At 44.2% G+C, this 17732-nt stretch overlaps 1 protein-coding gene across 1 annotated transcript in view; it reads left to right on the top strand.

Annotated features, from left to right (window-relative positions):
* Positions 1–17380, top strand: part of slc24a3 (solute carrier family 24 member 3) — an 82201-nt gene extending 64821 nt beyond the window's left edge. The window contains exons 4-17 of the mRNA XM_076285929.1: positions 2805–2879; positions 3388–3472; positions 3839–3942; positions 7767–7841; positions 10216–10241; positions 10420–10473; positions 10576–10703; positions 11341–11501; positions 11985–12255; positions 12495–12661; positions 13019–13133; positions 14224–14336; positions 15637–15702; positions 15851–17380. Coding sequence (XP_076142044.1) covers positions 2805–2879; positions 3388–3472; positions 3839–3942; positions 7767–7841; positions 10216–10241; positions 10420–10473; positions 10576–10703; positions 11341–11501; positions 11985–12255; positions 12495–12661; positions 13019–13133; positions 14224–14336; positions 15637–15702; positions 15851–16006 — 1596 coding nt within the window. The 3' untranslated portion in view covers positions 16007–17380. The remainder of the gene's footprint in view (positions 1–2804; positions 2880–3387; positions 3473–3838; positions 3943–7766; positions 7842–10215; positions 10242–10419; positions 10474–10575; positions 10704–11340; positions 11502–11984; positions 12256–12494; positions 12662–13018; positions 13134–14223; positions 14337–15636; positions 15703–15850) is intronic.
* The last annotated feature ends 352 nt before the right edge of the window (positions 17381–17732 follow it).

Below are 17732 nucleotides of genomic sequence, written 5' to 3'. Positions count from 1 at the left end.
GCTTCAGCGTCAAACAAATGGTTGCTGGGACACAGTCCAGGTTGTTATTGTGTAAGTGTTACGTAGCAGCATAGCATACCATAGGATAGACTAGCATGGCATGAATTGGGTGGAGAGAGGAGAAAGGAAAGCGCTGGTCAGGAGTTCGGACTCTGGCCCAGCCTAAGCGACAGAGCATGGGCATGCTCCTCCTGTCAGCACTGTTGCCAGTTGTATTTAGTTCAGGCCCGACAGTAAGTACTTTCTCCTGTTAGCAGAGTGGAGCAGCACTCAGCTCAACTATGGGTAAACAACACGGGCGTGTTTTATGCATTAATCTCTAAGCAAAGTTCAGTGACCTCACTGTTTAACTTGGACACAACTGTCAGGTCAGTGGAAAGAGTCTTATCTTATCACATATTACTTAATCACTCACCCTTATCACTCAAGTTCAAGTGATTTGGGCTGACCTTTGTGGTTTGGTTCATCCAGTTCTTGTCAAAATTAGATAGATCACTTGTTTATGTAAATGGCATTAATCTATATTGTTTGCAGTTCAGTTTAGCGAAGAAGGATAGATTGAACAATTTATTCCAATGTAGGGCTGGGTATTGCCTGCAACCTCACAATACTATCACAATAGGGACCGCAATATGCTACATATCACAGAAGGCCTACATGTTGATTCTGAAAAATGACCACATTCAAACAGAATTCACTCACAGCTGTTCAGTTGTTCTTTATAGTTCACGTACAGTGAGGGCAAAGCCTTAAGGATTGCACAACTTCAAAAACTTTTTCTGTTGTATCTTTTGCAGAAAACATTTAGTGTTAGTTTTAGGCCTACTCCTATCTCCGTTTAAATGTGGTTATACATAACTAATGCACTACATAGGGTATTAGGCTTACTGGTATTGCAGTACCAGAGCAGACCAGCGGTGGCATTGGTTTTGAACATCTTGTTGAGAATGAATGCTGATCCGTCGCATAGTCGTTTTGTTTACTCATGTCCCGACAGAAGGTGCTCCTTCATGGTGCCCAAATCACTGGCACCCTTCCCACCAGCAGAGCCCCGGCGATTTTCCAGATGGTTGCCAGCATTACAGGGGCATTATTTAGATGGCCTTCCAATCCTCTCAGGGATACCGTGGCCGAGACAATTACTGCTGGAAACCAAATCCCCCCGCGCACACAGTGGCTGTCACCGGCATATTGCAACGTGGTTTGTCATGTATGTGGACTGGCTCAGAAGACGGAAGCCATTGGTGGCTCAATGTGGATAGTTAGCAGGAAGTGGGGCAAGCTAACGCTAACCAGGCTTTCAGCTAGCCACTCCACTCCACTCTAGACATGGCGAATACAGTGTGTATACAGTGTGTGTGTGTGTGTGTGTGTGTGTGTGTGTGTGTGTGTGTGTGTGTGTGTGTGTCAGGGACAGATGAGACATTTGTTAGAGCTATGGTGGAGAGCAGTTATGAGGCAAGCCTCAAGTGCCCCAGTGCAGGTCCACTGAACCTGAAGTGATTTCATACATGGTCATACACACTGGTAACTTGGAGGCATGCTTTCAAACATGCACACACACACACACACACACACACACACACACATACACACACACACACACACACACAAAAGCCGCATGTATATGCCTCTCCACACATTTTAGAGAGTCATTTGAGGTAGTCAAGACAGAGGTTAAAAAAATCTATTCCTGTATGTAGTGTTGAATCCTTGAACACTGGCTCAGATTGTGCAATCCACAATGTTGATGGCTATTTTCTCTGTTTGTGTTTGTGTGTGTGTGTGTGTGTGTGCGCGCGAGTGTGTGTCGATTGCGTATCTGGTGCTTAGCCGTTCTCACCCGGAGATAGCTGCTGCCCAGGCTAGATTCACACCATTCACACCCCACTGACCACACTATCAGAGACTACCAGATGTTCCCATGTTCTCAAGGCTAATCCTTTCTACACACACTCACACTCACACACACAAACTGAATACACTTGCAATCACACACACACACACATACACACACACACACACACATACACACACACACACACACACACACACACACACACACACACACACATTGCAAGAGGCATTTCCCAGTCATTAAGTAACTTTCTTAGAATCTGCAGGGCTGTCCAGTCGAGCCAAGCATACAGATAGCATGGAGGACACAAACTGCAGCTTAGGAGGATACGCATGCCTGCTACACAGCGACACCACAGACTTCCATTTCTGCTTTAACCCTTCTTACGGCTTGCCCAAGCTCGGCCACACACAATCCCATCTGTGTAAAGAGGTTAATATTCTCATCTCGCTACAGACAATCAAGTTTTCATTTGGCTCAAGCCTCTAAGGGTCAGACTGTCTGGGTAATTTAACCCAACATGCCCCTACCGCACAACAGTCATGTCTGCTTTAAGAGGCTATGTCTATATATTTATTTTGAAGTGTTCAAAAATGACCTAGAAACAGCTACAGAGTGTAAAGAAACCATTTTGACACAATGCTCTCAGTGTTGCCCAGATAGCCACCAAGGTTAGCATGGTAAATAGCAAGGTTTGGCCCATGTTCAGACTCTGTTGTAATAACCACTTTGTACTTCAGTGCAGCAAAACACAAGTAGAAGGGCATTGCAGCGAACATAATAGTGCTACCAAAACAACTGAAATCCTACTGAATTCTACACACTGCAGTTTCTGATTTCCTTTCATTGAATTTGTTTTGTGGCTTGGTGTTTTGTGTGTGCTTGGTGTATGTGCTGTATGCCATAACTGTGTGTGTTTGACACCAGCCTGTGCTTCTCTCTGAAGGCCATGTACATGTTCTACGCCCTGGCCATTGTGTGCGATGACTACTTTGTTCCATCGCTGGAGAAAATCTGTGAGGTAAGAGTGCGCACTAAGATGACCCTTAGACACGCACAAACACATGCACACTACTTTTTCCATATCTTTGTCTCATGTACACACGCACACGCACACGCACACGCACACGCACACGCACACACACACACACACACACACACACACACACACACACACACACACACACACACACACACACACACACATACACACACGCACACACAGTAATCTGGACTGACCTTGATCAGTTTTCTGTGCCCTGTCAGAGTGGGTACAGTTTGATATGATTGACAGCTGGCTGGAAGAGTTCACTTATTAAAAACTCACTGCTCTCCTTTCTCTCTCTCTCTCTGTATTTTGTTATTTCTCTCTCTTTATATGTTTGTTTCTTTTTTCTCCCCTCTTGCAATATTCCCTTCATCTCTTTGCTGTCTTGATATCTGTCTCTCCCACTGTTTCTTTGACATATTTTCCTCTCATTGATCCTGTCTCTCTCTCTCTCTCTCTCTCTCTCTCTCTCTCTCTGCAGCGATTGCATCTGAGTGAGGATGTTGCTGGAGCAACCTTCATGGCAGCAGGAAGTTCAGCCCCAGAGCTCTTCACCTCTGTCATTGGTAATATTCCCCCCTCTGTTTAGTCTGCTTCTTTCTCTCTCTCTCTCTCTCTCTCTCTCTCTCTCTCTCTCTCTCTCTCTCTCTCTCTCTCTCTCTCTCTCTCTCTCTCTCTCTCTCTCTCTCTCTCTGTGTGCACGTGTGTAATTGCATCATTCTGTGACTGAAACTGTAACTGAAATATGTAGCCCCTCATAAAAGGGTTATTGATATGAATTGGCGCTGACAAAAGCATCCTGACTGGACTTGTAAGATTACATTAGAAATAAATGGCCAAAGTGCTTCTGTCATAAGGTTGTGCATACAGATTGTATAGTTCAGAAAGAGAGAGAGTTGGAGCGTGACTTGACCATCCCCCTCTGTGTACAGGGGTGTTCATTACTAAGGGTGACGTCGGGGTGGGAACCATCGTGGGCTCTGCTGTCTTCAACGTTCTCTGCATCATCGGCGTCTGTGGGATATTTGCTGGACAGGTAATTCATACAACTCGACACTTTTACAAGACCTTTGAATTAATTTTACTCTAAAATTTCCCTCGGGATGAATAAAGTATCTATCTATCTCTATCTATCTATCTATCTATCTATCTATCTATCTATCTATCTACAGGTATCTGTTTATTTGTCTGCTTTACTGGTAATTTCAGCCATATTCAACAGCCAAATGATAATCATTGTTATAACCGTTCTGTAACATTTAATTGACCTATCATCAATTCACTGCAGGCATACAGAATCTAAACATGCCCTATTTCCAGTCACTGACACGAAGACCGCATCATGGTTAGAACACACCACAGTGAACAACAGTGGTGGACAATTCTCTATGGAGGACCATATAAGGCATTGTATAACTTCTGCTTCAAACAAAGAAGCAGAAGAAAATAAGAGATAGTTCCCTCGGGGATTAAAATACAGTACAGTGAGCCGAACGAAAAGGGGAAGTGTGATAAATATGCATAGTGTGTTTGTATGCTAATTATGCAATCAGCAAGTCATTAGAATCACTGGGAGTTCTCTGTGTGCTTGAATCTGAAAATTATGCAGAACATAGAGAAGATGCACTGTACCATATATATCAATTCTGATTATCCAGCATTACATGCCTTTGTGCTACATCATAATTATGTAACTTGTTGTTGACCTCAGTGGAGAAATCGGCAAGTTCTCATAGAAACCACAGGCTGTAACACTGAATATATTCTGTTTAGACGACCACCATTTACTATCAGGTCCCATTTGTTTTCAAACTGGGTTTGTTTCACCTACTATGATGTAGTATCGGTCAACTTTTCCTATTGGTTTTAGTGGTCTTCAAGGGTTTTACTGCCTTAACCCTTAGAACCCTAAGCTGTTTTTAGGGCATTTTCACTACCTTTATTCATAAGGATTTATTCTGGTCATTGTAAGTGCCACACACATATATTATATATTGTTTTTTTCAGGAGAGTTTAGGCTATTCAGATCTGCCATCATTTCATGTATTAATACTAGCATTGATTTTATTTTGATTTTTAAAGAATTAAAATATAAAAAGTGTATTATACAAATTCTTATATTTCGACATGTATCTCACCACTGCAAGCTCACAGCTCTACATGCATTTCATGTGTGTGTAGGGCAGACTGTCCTGAATCGGGCAATATAATTGCCATGTTGGAGGGATACTCTGGGGCTGAGCAATTTACAGAAATATTTGCTGTGTGATTTACGGAAATAAATGGCATTTTTTATTTAGTGATGAAAAATGACCTTTCTGCGCTCCATATCTGTGACACGAACTGATCTGACCTGACTTGACCCGAGGTTGCGTGTTAGCCTGCGTGCCTGTGTGTATGCAGTCATAATAATTCTCAACTCTTTACTCCATTGCCATGAACAAAGTAAAGGCAAAAAAGGTGTTTATTTGTTGAACAAATTGGGATGCAATGTGAGCCTTGAATTGGATGCCATGCAGGAATTTGCTAGGATCTCAAAACCGGAATATGAACATGCTTTGCCATAGAGAAACACATGATAGCATTGGATTATAAACATGCTTTGCCACAAGAACAGACACAAACGTGGGGTAAGTCCAGCTATATGAAGTTATTATTTTGCTGTCACTTCGTCTGTTTTATAACCCAGAAGGATGTACTTGGTATCAAATGATAGCTCTGAGTCTCCTCTTTCATCTGACATGCGTGGCATATCTATGCGATCACGGGTCCGCGAGTAATTCAAACGAGAGTAATGAGTGTGCAGCGTGGGTTTGTGTACATGGTTATTATTTTGCAGTCACTTCGTCTGGTTTTATAAGCCAGAAGGATCGATAAACATGGTACCAATGGATAGCCCTGTGCCCCCTCTTTCATCTGATATACTTGCCATATCGATGCGATCACGGGTTCGCGAGTAATTCAAACTAGAGTAATGTGTGTGCAGGTGAATGCAGAGAAGTATAGACTGTAAATATGATGCAATTTGATTTAATTTCATGATTTTTTTTAATTTTCATACTTGATCGTACAGACAAGTGTGTAGTCTCGTTGGAAAGCCCCACTTCTGCTCTGTCGTGCAATAAAGGTTTAATCTCGCTGCGATGAACCGTTCTGGAGCAATGTAACAGAGAAGAAAGGGTGTGTTTTTTGACGCACTTTGCGTCAATCGGGTTCTAAGGGTTAAACAGAGAGCAAACAAGACAGTTCCACTAGGAGTCAGTAGATGCTCATTTATGTCAGGTGTCATGTCTTCTATGCAAGTACACGAGCTACTGACCAGGATAGGGCTATAGGTTCAACATAGCATTTATTATCAGCTATCTTGATAAGGGCAGTGGTGAGCTCCCCCCAGCTCTGGGACAAGAGATATTGGCCTTGGACTAGCTATGGTGAGAAATCTCTGCTTCTCCCATTCTCTTTGATCAGATCTGTGCACCAGTTCCAGTGAGAGATACTGAGATGCACATTCCCACTTCCTCAGAAATACAGCTCTTTTTTTTTTGTCTCTGTTATTTTTTGTTCCTTCTTTCTTTTTTCTCTTTTACCCTTTAGTCGCCATCTGAAAAAGGCACAGTGAGGGCTGGTAATCTGACAGCAGTCAGACCAAGTGTGATTGTGAGGTGGAGAAACACATGAACCCTCACAGAGACACAGGCATGCACAGACACACACAAGCTCACACCACTCACACAGCACACATACTTGCACATACCCACACATTCATCCACAACACACACACACACACACACACACACTCACACACACAGAGAGACACACACACACATGCACACATATACTCACACAGAAAGGCAACAGGAAGTGACACAGAATGAGAGAGAGAGAGAGAAAGAGAGGATTTACTGGAAAAGAGGTGGCTCTTGGCAACAGGATCCCTTGGAGACGCATACGCACAATGGCAATGTTAGCGCTGAGTAGCACGCACTTTCGTGAGACAGTTTCCTGCGTTGTCATGGCAACGCAGTGTTGCAGATTTTTACCTATGGCTTGGGTTGAGTAGCATGAGGAGTGACGACATGTATGACTCCCTCTCGTCTTCAAAAATAACAGCTGCAGTCGTTTGGTCTGGATTTTTCAAGGTCATGCAAATGAACTCGGATCAATAATCACAAGTACTCCACGCACACACTCTCTTTCTCTCACACACACACACACACCACACTCAATGATAATCTCACATGCATACTATATATTTAGCAGAAAAGAGTAGTCACAACCTTTTAACTGAATTTTGTGCCAGAAAATGGAATTTGTGTCTGGAAATTCTGATAGAGGCGGTTAATCTCATCATATTAAGATTGTTTCTGCAGAATGTTGTGGGTTTGTCTCTGTCCCTGTGTGTGTGTGTGTGCGTGCGTGCATACGGGTGTGTGTGTGTGTGTGCTCATTCGGGTTAGCATGTGCAGTATACTGTGCCTTAAGCTGATGGATGTGTTAAGCATAAGCACTGGATTCAGCTGGTGACAGTGCGGACCAGAAATGAAAACCATTAGGAAATGACAGTACCAGAGTCAGCCCATTCACCCACTCACACACGCGCTCAGGTGAGGGGATTTTCCAGCTCATGGATTATGTCACCTTGGAGAGATGACAACAAACAGTGACTCCCCACATCCATCCCCAGCCAATATCACACCACTGCCTCTGCTGGATCACACAGGGTTATTTCATGCATCAGGCCCAGGCTGTCTGGTCTGTGGAGGATCTACTGCATTTGGACAGTGCATAGGGATGCTGATGTGAATATGTGGCCCCTCACTCTCACTCTCTCTCTGTCCACTCCCCCACCCCTACTTCCAGGCTGTACGACTCTCCTGTTGGACTCTAATGAGGGATTCAGTGTTCTACACCATATCAGTGACCACTCTAATTGTGGTGAGTACATGCAGCAGTTTAAGTGCTTTTCACACACAGGCGTAGACACACACACACACACACACACACACGCGCACGCACACACACGTTGCTGGTTCTCTTTCCCTTATGGGCCTCCTCGTGCGGGTGAGTTGTCAAGGAGCAGCTAGCGGCTCCTCCACAGGCCCCATGGGCCTGCAGCTAAGCGCTTGTTTACGCAGGACCCAGCATGGGTCCCCGGCACACAGCAAAACAAACATAAACCAGCACCGCCAAGCAGGACATCACAGAGAGAGAGAGAGAGAGAGAGAGAGAGAGAGAAAAGAGAGAGAGAGAAAGACAGAGAGAGAGAGAGCAGGGGGAGGATGAGGAGGCAAGTGAAAGAAGTGTATTTCATCTGTGTAATCTTCAAAGTGAACAGAGGCCGCCTTGTGAGTCTCAGAAGCCTCTGTAGTGAGAACACAGAGACCTTACTATCTCCTTCCTACTCTGGACTGTGCTTCATGTCGGTGCAGTAGAGCAGCCGGTGTGGTAGCTCAGTGACGCCTTGGGGAGAAACGCATCCCCCCAACGCCACTCTATAGCTGTCGTCGTGGCAATCAGGGAGGATGTGTGTTGTGGGATTGGAACAAGCAGCCCAATCAGGGCTGTTGTGTTGGTGAACAGGTGCAGCTGTGACAGGTTGCAGGGTGCGCTAAGGGTGGGGGGGGGTGGAGGAGGGTGGGGTGGGGGGGGGGGGTGGGCTCTACTAGTCTAACTAGTTCAACAACAAAGCATTGTGGGAATGCAGTAAAATGACATTTAGCTTAATTCTCACAACAAAGTGGCAGAGACCATTGCCTTGACAACACTCTCAATGCAATGAGTTGCAACGGATTAGATGGCAGCCATTTCAGTTGTGGCATGGATTACACTCAGTATCAGTCAGAGTCAGTCCACAGGCCCGGTCGCTTTCTACTGGGCCAGCCAGGCAGCTCCTCACAGCGGCACGCTATTAGCATCTTTTGTCGTTCAGATACAGTGGTTACAGAAGGGCTGCAGCTAGTTAGCCACAGCAGGGCGCATGACAACAACATGAGTGGCTCAAACATGCGGGCTGGTACTCTAGTCGAGCATCCGGTCAGCTCCAAAGCACTGAAGCCCTTTTCCTCAAAGTGAGCTGTCTTAACATTCCTCTACATACACACACAAACTGTCTCTAGAAATAATGTTTTATGTTATTTAAAAAAAGCTGTAAAGCAGTATTTAGCAAAGGCTTTTGTACAAAGTGCAACCCAAACATTATTTATGGGTGCTATTGTAGCTACTTAGTTCCTGAACTTGTATATTTGAGTGAAATGAAAGTTATGTTGGGTAATGCAAGCTAAAGCAGGCTGAGGATGTGGTGACAGTTTTGGGATGTGGTGGTTCAACTCCTGGGGAGAGAGACAGAAGGTTGCATCACTGACTATGGTCACGAGTCAGCTATTAGACTGGGTCAGCTCAACTCTGAGATGAGAGGAGAGGAGAGATGAGGATGGAGGAGAGTGAAAGGAAAAGAAAAGAGTAGGGGAAAGAGGAGAGGGAGATTGAGAAAAGAGGGAGAGAAGACTAGAGCAGATTGAGTGAGAAGAAAGGAGAGGAGAAAGAGAGGAGAGGAGATGAGAGGACAGTGGCTGGGTCGTGAGCTACAAGTGAGGAAGTCCGTTGTCATGGCTGATTCCATGGCCAACAAATCGGTCAGTGGAGCTCGGAGAGGATTCTTGGCAGCACATGCGGCATTTGAAGTAGCACAGAGTACACTGTCAGCATGCCATGAAGTTCTGTGGCTGCCAGTCACGAGAGTGCTCTGTAGCCAAATTTGAGTTGGAGCTCCATACATTCAGATGTTGTGTGCATTGGGCATGGAGCTTTTATTTTATTTTAATGTTGGTGCATTAACAGCACCAAGAGAGCAGCAGACTTCTTGATTTGTTTCAGTCAAAGATAAGAGATAAAGATAAAGTATAGCACAAATACACCTAGGAAATATTTATGGTATTATAGGACATTGTGTGTTGAAGTGGGAAGTATACTGGCATATGACAGTTGTGATGACGGGTCTGATTATTTCCTTCAGTGAGTGCCTATATAGCAGAGTCTCTGGCTGCAACCACAGAACCAAAGCGTATCGAGTTTCTCAGGATTAGCTTGAGTAGGCAAATAGTAACAACATGCTGAAATCAGCAACCAACTTCAGTTTCAAAGGACCAGAGTTGGAGTTTGCTGCCATCTGATGGTGGATTTATGATACTGCAAGCAAAGGGGTCCTCAAGAATTTCAGTTCAACTCAGTAGTGTCTATAAAAAAGCAACCAAGGTGTCAAGAAATTCTTCTGTATCTGTCATCTGACTTTTGTTTGTTTTTCTTTTTACAGTTTATATATGACGAGAAGGTAACATGGTGAGTCCAATGTTCACATTCCTCTGTTCATTTGGACTCTATTATATAATGATATACTATATGTCGATTTTATTAATAGTAGTACTGGATCTATCACTTACAGTATGGCATTAAGGATAAATGGTATGTTTTCAGAAAGGTGTGTCGGTAATGTGCCTCACCTGCTGTTTGTTTCCAGGTGGGAATCTCTCACACTCGTGCTGATGTACCTTGTTTACATTACGATAATGAAGTAAGTTGCTGCCCACCATTCACATGCACATACAGTATACCGTGCTGACATATAAGCAGTTTCTGTACTGCATATACGACCCACTGTCCCTCTGCTTCCCAGGCTGAACTCAACTGTGGTGCGTTTCATTGAGAGGCGTAAGAAGAACTCGGGCAACCTGGGCAACGGCACAGCCAGCAACGCCGACCTGGACGATGGTTGCGATGCCACGGTGGTGCTGCTGAAAAAAGGTGCCCATCACCTCATATCTGACCGTTGTCAGAGACTCAGCCAATCTAGGGCCTCCTGCACAGCATGCCCCCCCCCCTCCTCTCTTTTTTCTCTCTCTCTCTCTCTTTCTCTCTCTCTCTCTCTCTTTCTCTTTCTTCTCGCTCTCTGCCCCAGTGCACCTAATTAAAGTCATTATGTAAGTATAATGGCCTTGGCGAGCCACCCACTGCAGGTAGGTTCGGTGGGGGGCTGACGAACTCAGTCGGGTGCAGTGGAGCAGACAAAAACCAAAACAGTGCCTGGGGTCCCCCGGGAGCAGGAGGAAGTCTACAAGACTGTCTGTGCATGTGTGCTATGTGGTGCCTGTGTTTGCGGTGTGTGTGTGTGTGTGTGTCAGAGGCTGCCTCTAAGTGCCTGTGTACATTTGTGTGTTTTTATGACAGTCTTTTTCTACATCTTTCTCTGTCTTTGTTAGTTTCCGTGTGATAGGTGGTAATGTCAACATGTGGTGTGGGTGCATCCGTGTGGGTGCATCCGTGTGTGTGTATGTATGTGTATATATGTGTTTTCTCACATTTTTCTAGCCCCGTCTGTTAATGTTCTGCCCTTCTCTTCATGACACCCTCTGACCCCTGTCTGTGTGGTCCGTCCCTGCAGCTAACTTCCACCGGAAGCCGTCAGTGCTGATGGTGGACGAGCTGCTGTCGGCCTACCCCCACCAGCTGTCCTTCTCCGAGGCTGGCATGCGCATCATGATCACCAGCCACTTCTCCCCGCGCACCCGACTCACCATGGCCTCCCGCATGCTCATCACCGAGGTTCGTGGGGGAGCACACACACACACACCCACACACACACTAACACACACATACGCACACACACACACTCAGGTGACACATAAAGACACAAACATATAGGTTCACATCACAAACACAAACAAACAAATAAAGCAGACATACCTTGCATGCTATTCACTGTTTGGAATCCTGATCTTGGCATCATTCATGTCATTCTGTACAAATGATCTATGTGTTTGTGATACAGAGATTGAGTTTCATGTTGTCATATAAATTCACATACTATACATCATATCACATAAAAATAGATTTTTTTTATCAAGTATACCTTGTGTGACGGCATAGATTCATCAACACACTGACAGTAACAAATGACACACAGTTACTTTATATAGTCTGAAAAAAAACAATATATTTCATATTTATATCTGTGCGTGTGTGTGCGTGTGTGTGCGCGTGTGTGCATGTGTGTGTGTGTGCGTGTGCGTGTGTGCGCGCATACAGAGGCAGCGTCTGATAAACGGACACCTCATTAACGGCGATTCTGACATTTCGGCCAAACTACCGGGTCGGCGTGCAGTGGAGAACGGGCTGGGGGGCGTGGATCGTGGGCTCAACGGTCGCCGCGGGGGTCACCGTGACGACGACCGAGGAGGAGCGGAGACAGGCACGGACACGGAGAACGAGAACGAAGACAACGAGAACAACGAAAATGACGAAGAAGAGGAGGAGGAGGAGGAGAATGAGGGGCCCTTCGTCCCATTTGAAGTACCAGGTACTGAGCAGCTCTACTCAATCCCCTCAGATTGCCATAACACAGCATGGAAAAGAGATGGGTAGCAAAAACAAGGAAATGAAAAGAAATGACAAAAAAACTGCATTCTCTTCTAGTACAAAAACTGCTGTATCCTACTGCACTATGATTAATAGTAGTTCATCTTCATTAATTGGTATGTGAGTTATAATAGCCCTCTCTCTCTCTCTCTCTCTCTTTCTTTCTCTCTCTGCTAAAAGGTGGTTGCTGTAATAAGCTGAAGTGGTTGCTTGCCTGGCCGTTGTGCCTGGTGTTGTACTTCACCGTGCCCAACTGTGCCAATCCTCGTTGGGAGCGGTGGTTCATGGTAACGTTCGGCATGTCCACGGTCTGGATCGCTGGCTTGTCCTACATAATGGTGTGGATGGTAAGCTTATGTGAACACCTGACTTTATATTCCCACACCAGCATTAACAGAACTCAAAATTAAACATGGACGACATGTATAAATGCTTTTACTTGAATTAGTGTGTCCCTCAGTGATGCTAGGTGTAAAGAGTCAGACACACCTTTTTTAATTGGGATGTCTTTGTAGAGAGTATTTGTGGTAGAGCTTGTCACATACAGTATTTTCATTGATTGACTTTGAATAAAGTACATTTTAAGTAAATCTTGTGATGAAGAATACATTTCGTAAAAGCAAGAAATACAGTAAAAGCATTAACACTGATTTTGTCCTATTTTGATTTTTTGATTTTGATATTCACTGATATTGTCCCCTCAGGTCACGGTCATCGGGTTTACCCTGGGCATCCCTGATGTCATCATGGGCATCACGTTCCTGGCAGCTGGCACCAGCGTCCCAGACTGCATGGCCAGCCTCATCGTGGCACGACAAGGTCAGAGCAACAGAGGTCTGAGGGGTGTCTGACCTCACCGTCACCACCCAGGGGAACACATCCTAGTCAGTTACTTAGTCAGATCGAAGAGGGAGAGAAGAGAGAGAGCAAAGAGAGAGACGAGAGGAGAGATTGAGTGTCAGAAAGAAACGACACAAGTAATGAGCAGAGAGGATTACAGACAGGCCAAGAGGCTGGTGGCAAACTGTACCACTGACAGTTCGTACAACAGCCCGGCAACACCAGTGTTACAGTGTTATGTTGCCATAGTTACTCGGGAACAAGCTTTGCTGCATTATTGGTGCAATTTTCGTTCCTTCCTGAACTTTAATATTTTTTCACTCTGTCTCTGTGTGCATTTGTACAGTTATGTGAACTTTCATATACATCTTTATAATAAAGTTGATATACTGTATCATTATAAACATTCATGTAAATTGACACTCTTGGTAAACACTACTAGACCTCTACTGTTTCACAGTGTGGATGAAAAGGATGGTCAGGGTCTAAAAGAACAGCAGCAGGGGAGCAGTAAGATGAGCTCATAAAGCAAATGCATCATTGCAGTCATCCCTCCTTACATACGCATGCACATCACACACACTGCTACTTTTATCTTTGTTTATGCTGTCTTGTCATAAAATATTCATTTACTCTGTCTGGGAGACCAGGAATGTTGACGGCAAAGGCAAACTCATGCGTTCAATTATATGTGTGCTGACCTAAATTGTGTATGTGGTTGCTGGTTTGAGTTCTTGTTTTATGACTTCTGCCTCTGCTCTCTCTCTCTCTCTCTGTCTTACACAGTCTCCCTTTCACTGTATTCAACTCTCCGAGCCTCTTTCTCTCTCTCTCTCACACACACACACACACACACACACACACACACACACACACACACACACACACACACACACACACGCACTTTCTCCCTTTATCTCTCTCTCACTCACTCACTCACTCACTCACACACACACACACACACACACACACACACACACACACACACACACACACACACACACACACACACACACACACACACACACACACATTGATTAACCCTTTTTCTGTTGCTCTTGTCTTGCAGGCCTGGGTGACATGGCCGTGTCCAACTCCATTGGCAGTAACGTGTTTGATATCCTGGTGGGGTTGGGTTTGCCCTGGACTCTGCAGACCCTGGCCATCAACTATGGCTCCACTGTGAGTAGCCCGCCTAACCTCCTCTCTGTTCTCTCAACAGACAGTGTGGCTAGGAAAAGGCACTGTCCATCCTGTGTGCCCCATTGCAGGCTGTGGGGAGCTGCACATGTCAAATAGCCTTTTGAAGAATCTTTAACCATCCATCTTCTGTTTTTAGTTTTTTTGTTCTGTTTTGTTTTTGTTTTGTAGTGATTTTTGTAGTGATTCATTCCTTAGGTCTCCTCATCTTTGATTAAGGTTGGTGCTTTGAACAGCTGGATGAGTTGTGGTCGGTATTGACTGTGGAAAGTCGAGAATTGTTTATGCCAACATTGACTTTGCCATTACTGGGACATTTTTGTGAGACGTTTGGCTCACTTCTCTCTTTTCCGGCTCCTTCTTTTTGGTCCACTCCTCATCGGCGTGCGTGTTTTTCCAGCTGAACCAACTCGGGTTTGTGCAAAACCCAAAACAAGAAAGAAAGTAGAATAGGCGGGGAGGGGGGAGGTGATGCCTGTCCAAAAGCAACACAGCCGAGTTTGCACCTGTTGAGCAGCGCTGCAGTCCAGCCTGGCGAAATCAAATACATCTGTTGCAGCACTCCGAGTGTGTGGAGGAATGTGGTTCTGCTGACCTGGGAAAACGGTGACCAGGGGGGCCATAGTGTGTCTGAGCCTGTCCTGGCATAGAGATGTTTGATCCGGAGGTTTGCCCAAAGCCGTCCTCCTGGAAAAAGCCTGTGGACGAGCACTGCTTTGAGTGCAAAAGGAAGTGGTCGTGCGTTTTTTGATGGTTGACGGAAAGTGTGTGTGTGTGTGTGTGTGTGTGTGTGTGTGTGTGTGTGTGTGTGTGTGTGTGTGTTGCGGAGTCAGCTGAAATTGTTACCTCTCTGACACAGAGCACCAGATTTGGTCAGTCCCCCCCCCCCCCCCATGTTACGTTGTGTCTCAGCCAGTCCAGCAGGGAGCAGTGTATGTGAAAACACAGCACAAGCCACCGTTATGTGGTGATGGAGAAAGTATCGGTGTGACTTCATTTGAATCAATGAGTTTAAAATGACTATAGGGTGATATTTGCAAATATCAGATTTATCTGACAATAGTTGCAAGCAAAATACTGTACTGTATTTCACAAATACTTGAACTTTTTCAAGATATTTTCAGTTACCCAGTTCACAGTGTCATCAAACACATCTGGTAACATACAGTTAGACAGTGTATTGTTCTACAAGTTAATTTACATAGCACTGACACTTGTTTGATTTGCTGTAAGTTCCAGAGTCACTCACTTTATTTAACTTAATTTCTTGTTGCTTCGTCAGATTCACCTGAACAGTAAAGGACTCATCTTCTCAGTAGGCCTCCTTTTGGCCTCTGTGTTTCTAACAGTAAGTAACACAGTCACTTATAAAATGAGATAGATAGAGGTAGATGATAGTAGCACAATTTATGTCTATAAAAATGTTTAGATTGAATGCAGAATAATGACTTTAAACTAGGTGGAGCCTTGTCATTCACCAACGTGCTTTTTTTAAGATTGTTGGTGTGCATCTGAATAAGTGGGTCCTAGACCGCCGCTTGGGCATAGCCTGTCTGATGATGTACGCAGTCTTCCTCTGTTTCTCCATCCTCATCGAGTTCAACATCTTCACCTTCGTCAACCTGCCCACCTGCCGAGATGCCGCCATCTGAAGACACTTCTTCTTCGTCCTCCCTCTCTGCTACTCTCTTCCTCACCTGTGTCTCTGTGAGGTGGAGCGCCCCAGAGCCTGCTGGGAGAGATCTCTTTTCTCTTTTTTTTCTCAATCTTTCACTGATCTTGTAATTTATTGATCTTTGGATTATTGTCTTTGTCTTTGACAATGGTGCAATACAGACAAATGCCCTGTGCCTAGTTGTTTTGTTTTTTGAGAGGGGCATTTGTTTGAAAAGAAGAGGATCTCTGGTACTAAAGAGGATGATGGAATGCACCTCGGACAGGAAAGAGACACAAAAGAGAGATATTTTTGATGACTACTGCCTGATTTGATGTGAATATGGGGAGAAAAAAAGTTTTTATCCATTTGAAACAGACTGCATTAGGAAATTGATGCTAACTCAATTCTATTTTACAATGAGATCTTTGTTTGTTTGTTTGTTGTGAGCTGCTAACTAGCTGGACAATGAAGAGTTTTTGTTGTTCTGCCGATAATCATTGGAATCATGGTTAATAGTATCAGTTAAAATATAAATATATAAATATACATTAGTTTATTAAGAGGTGTCTATTGAGAGATGACTATAACAAATACTGAAGGGTACTGGTGACCTGCTGCGTATGTGTGTATATACAGATCTGTACAGATTTGATCAGATGTTGATTACAGACATGGTTGACCATGTTCAGATTCCTCAGACCCCTTCTCTTAACCTGGGCATTACTGGCCTCCTCCTGGCTTTTATACCCACCAGAGCCCCAACAACAACATGGAAGGTGTGACACAACATGAGTCCCCATTGGACCACTTGGACAAACAAAATGGAGACCTGACTGAAGCCGTTGTATATAGAATGTATTCATGTTTGCTGGAAATGCAATGTGTACATTTTTGATTTCAGTGGGTGGTGGAGTAGATCTTGTCTCCGTGTGGGGTGTATGATTCATTATGTGCGGTCTTAGAATCTTCTCTGGGGGACTTTTAAAGAGACATTGTGGTGGGGTCATGCATTGGGGGAAAGGTACACCAGCAGAAATGTATACCTATACATAGAGTCTGGTGGAGGAATACATTTGTGTACAAAATACTTTTTGATGTTTGGTTTTGTCTCTTGCTTTCACTGAAACATGTATGTGTATTTAATAATTTATTGAGATCTATTTATGCACTTTTTAGAGATTGCAAAACAAACAAAAAATACACCCACAGCTGTCCCAAAGAACAGGTTATTCTGGAAATTCAGTCAAACTTAATTTAATGCACATATTTTTTGTCCAATCCTTTTCTACTGTATTTTCTTCTGGTTCTTGACTTGGAGATATGCATACTTTAGATACCCCTTTGACTATAAATGATATTGTTTCTACTATTTGTTATATATTATATGGCAGAGTATGGTGGGATTATTGTGTGAGTAAAGATGTGAGAAATTATTTTCTTGCATTGACTGATTTGACATTTAGAGGTAGACACATCTGCTTGGCTGTTTGGCTTTGAAATGTCTTACAGGCTGACTAGCAGGATATTATTCTGCTAAAATGAAGCACCAAGGTACACTTTACATTAATAATCTATGTGTGTGTGTGTGTGAGAGAGAGAGAGAGTGAGTGTAATGTTTCTTTCTGTATGTGTGTGCACTCAAGTAATATGTGCACATGATTGTATCCCTCTCCAACATACTCTAAAATCCCCAGAGACCTCCTCTGTTCATTCATTTTGGT

Source organism: Alosa pseudoharengus, unplaced genomic scaffold, assembly GCF_046254945.1.
Source record: "Alosa pseudoharengus isolate Yale_2024_CS ecotype anadromous, Long Island Sound unplaced genomic scaffold, YU_APseudo_1.1 YU_APseudo_1.1_scf_15, whole genome shotgun sequence".
In the NCBI taxonomy this organism is placed as follows: Eukaryota; Metazoa; Chordata; class Actinopteri; order Clupeiformes; family Clupeidae; genus Alosa; species Alosa pseudoharengus.
Note: the sequence above shows the minus strand (reverse complement) of the source record. Positions and strands in the feature narration are given on the sequence as shown.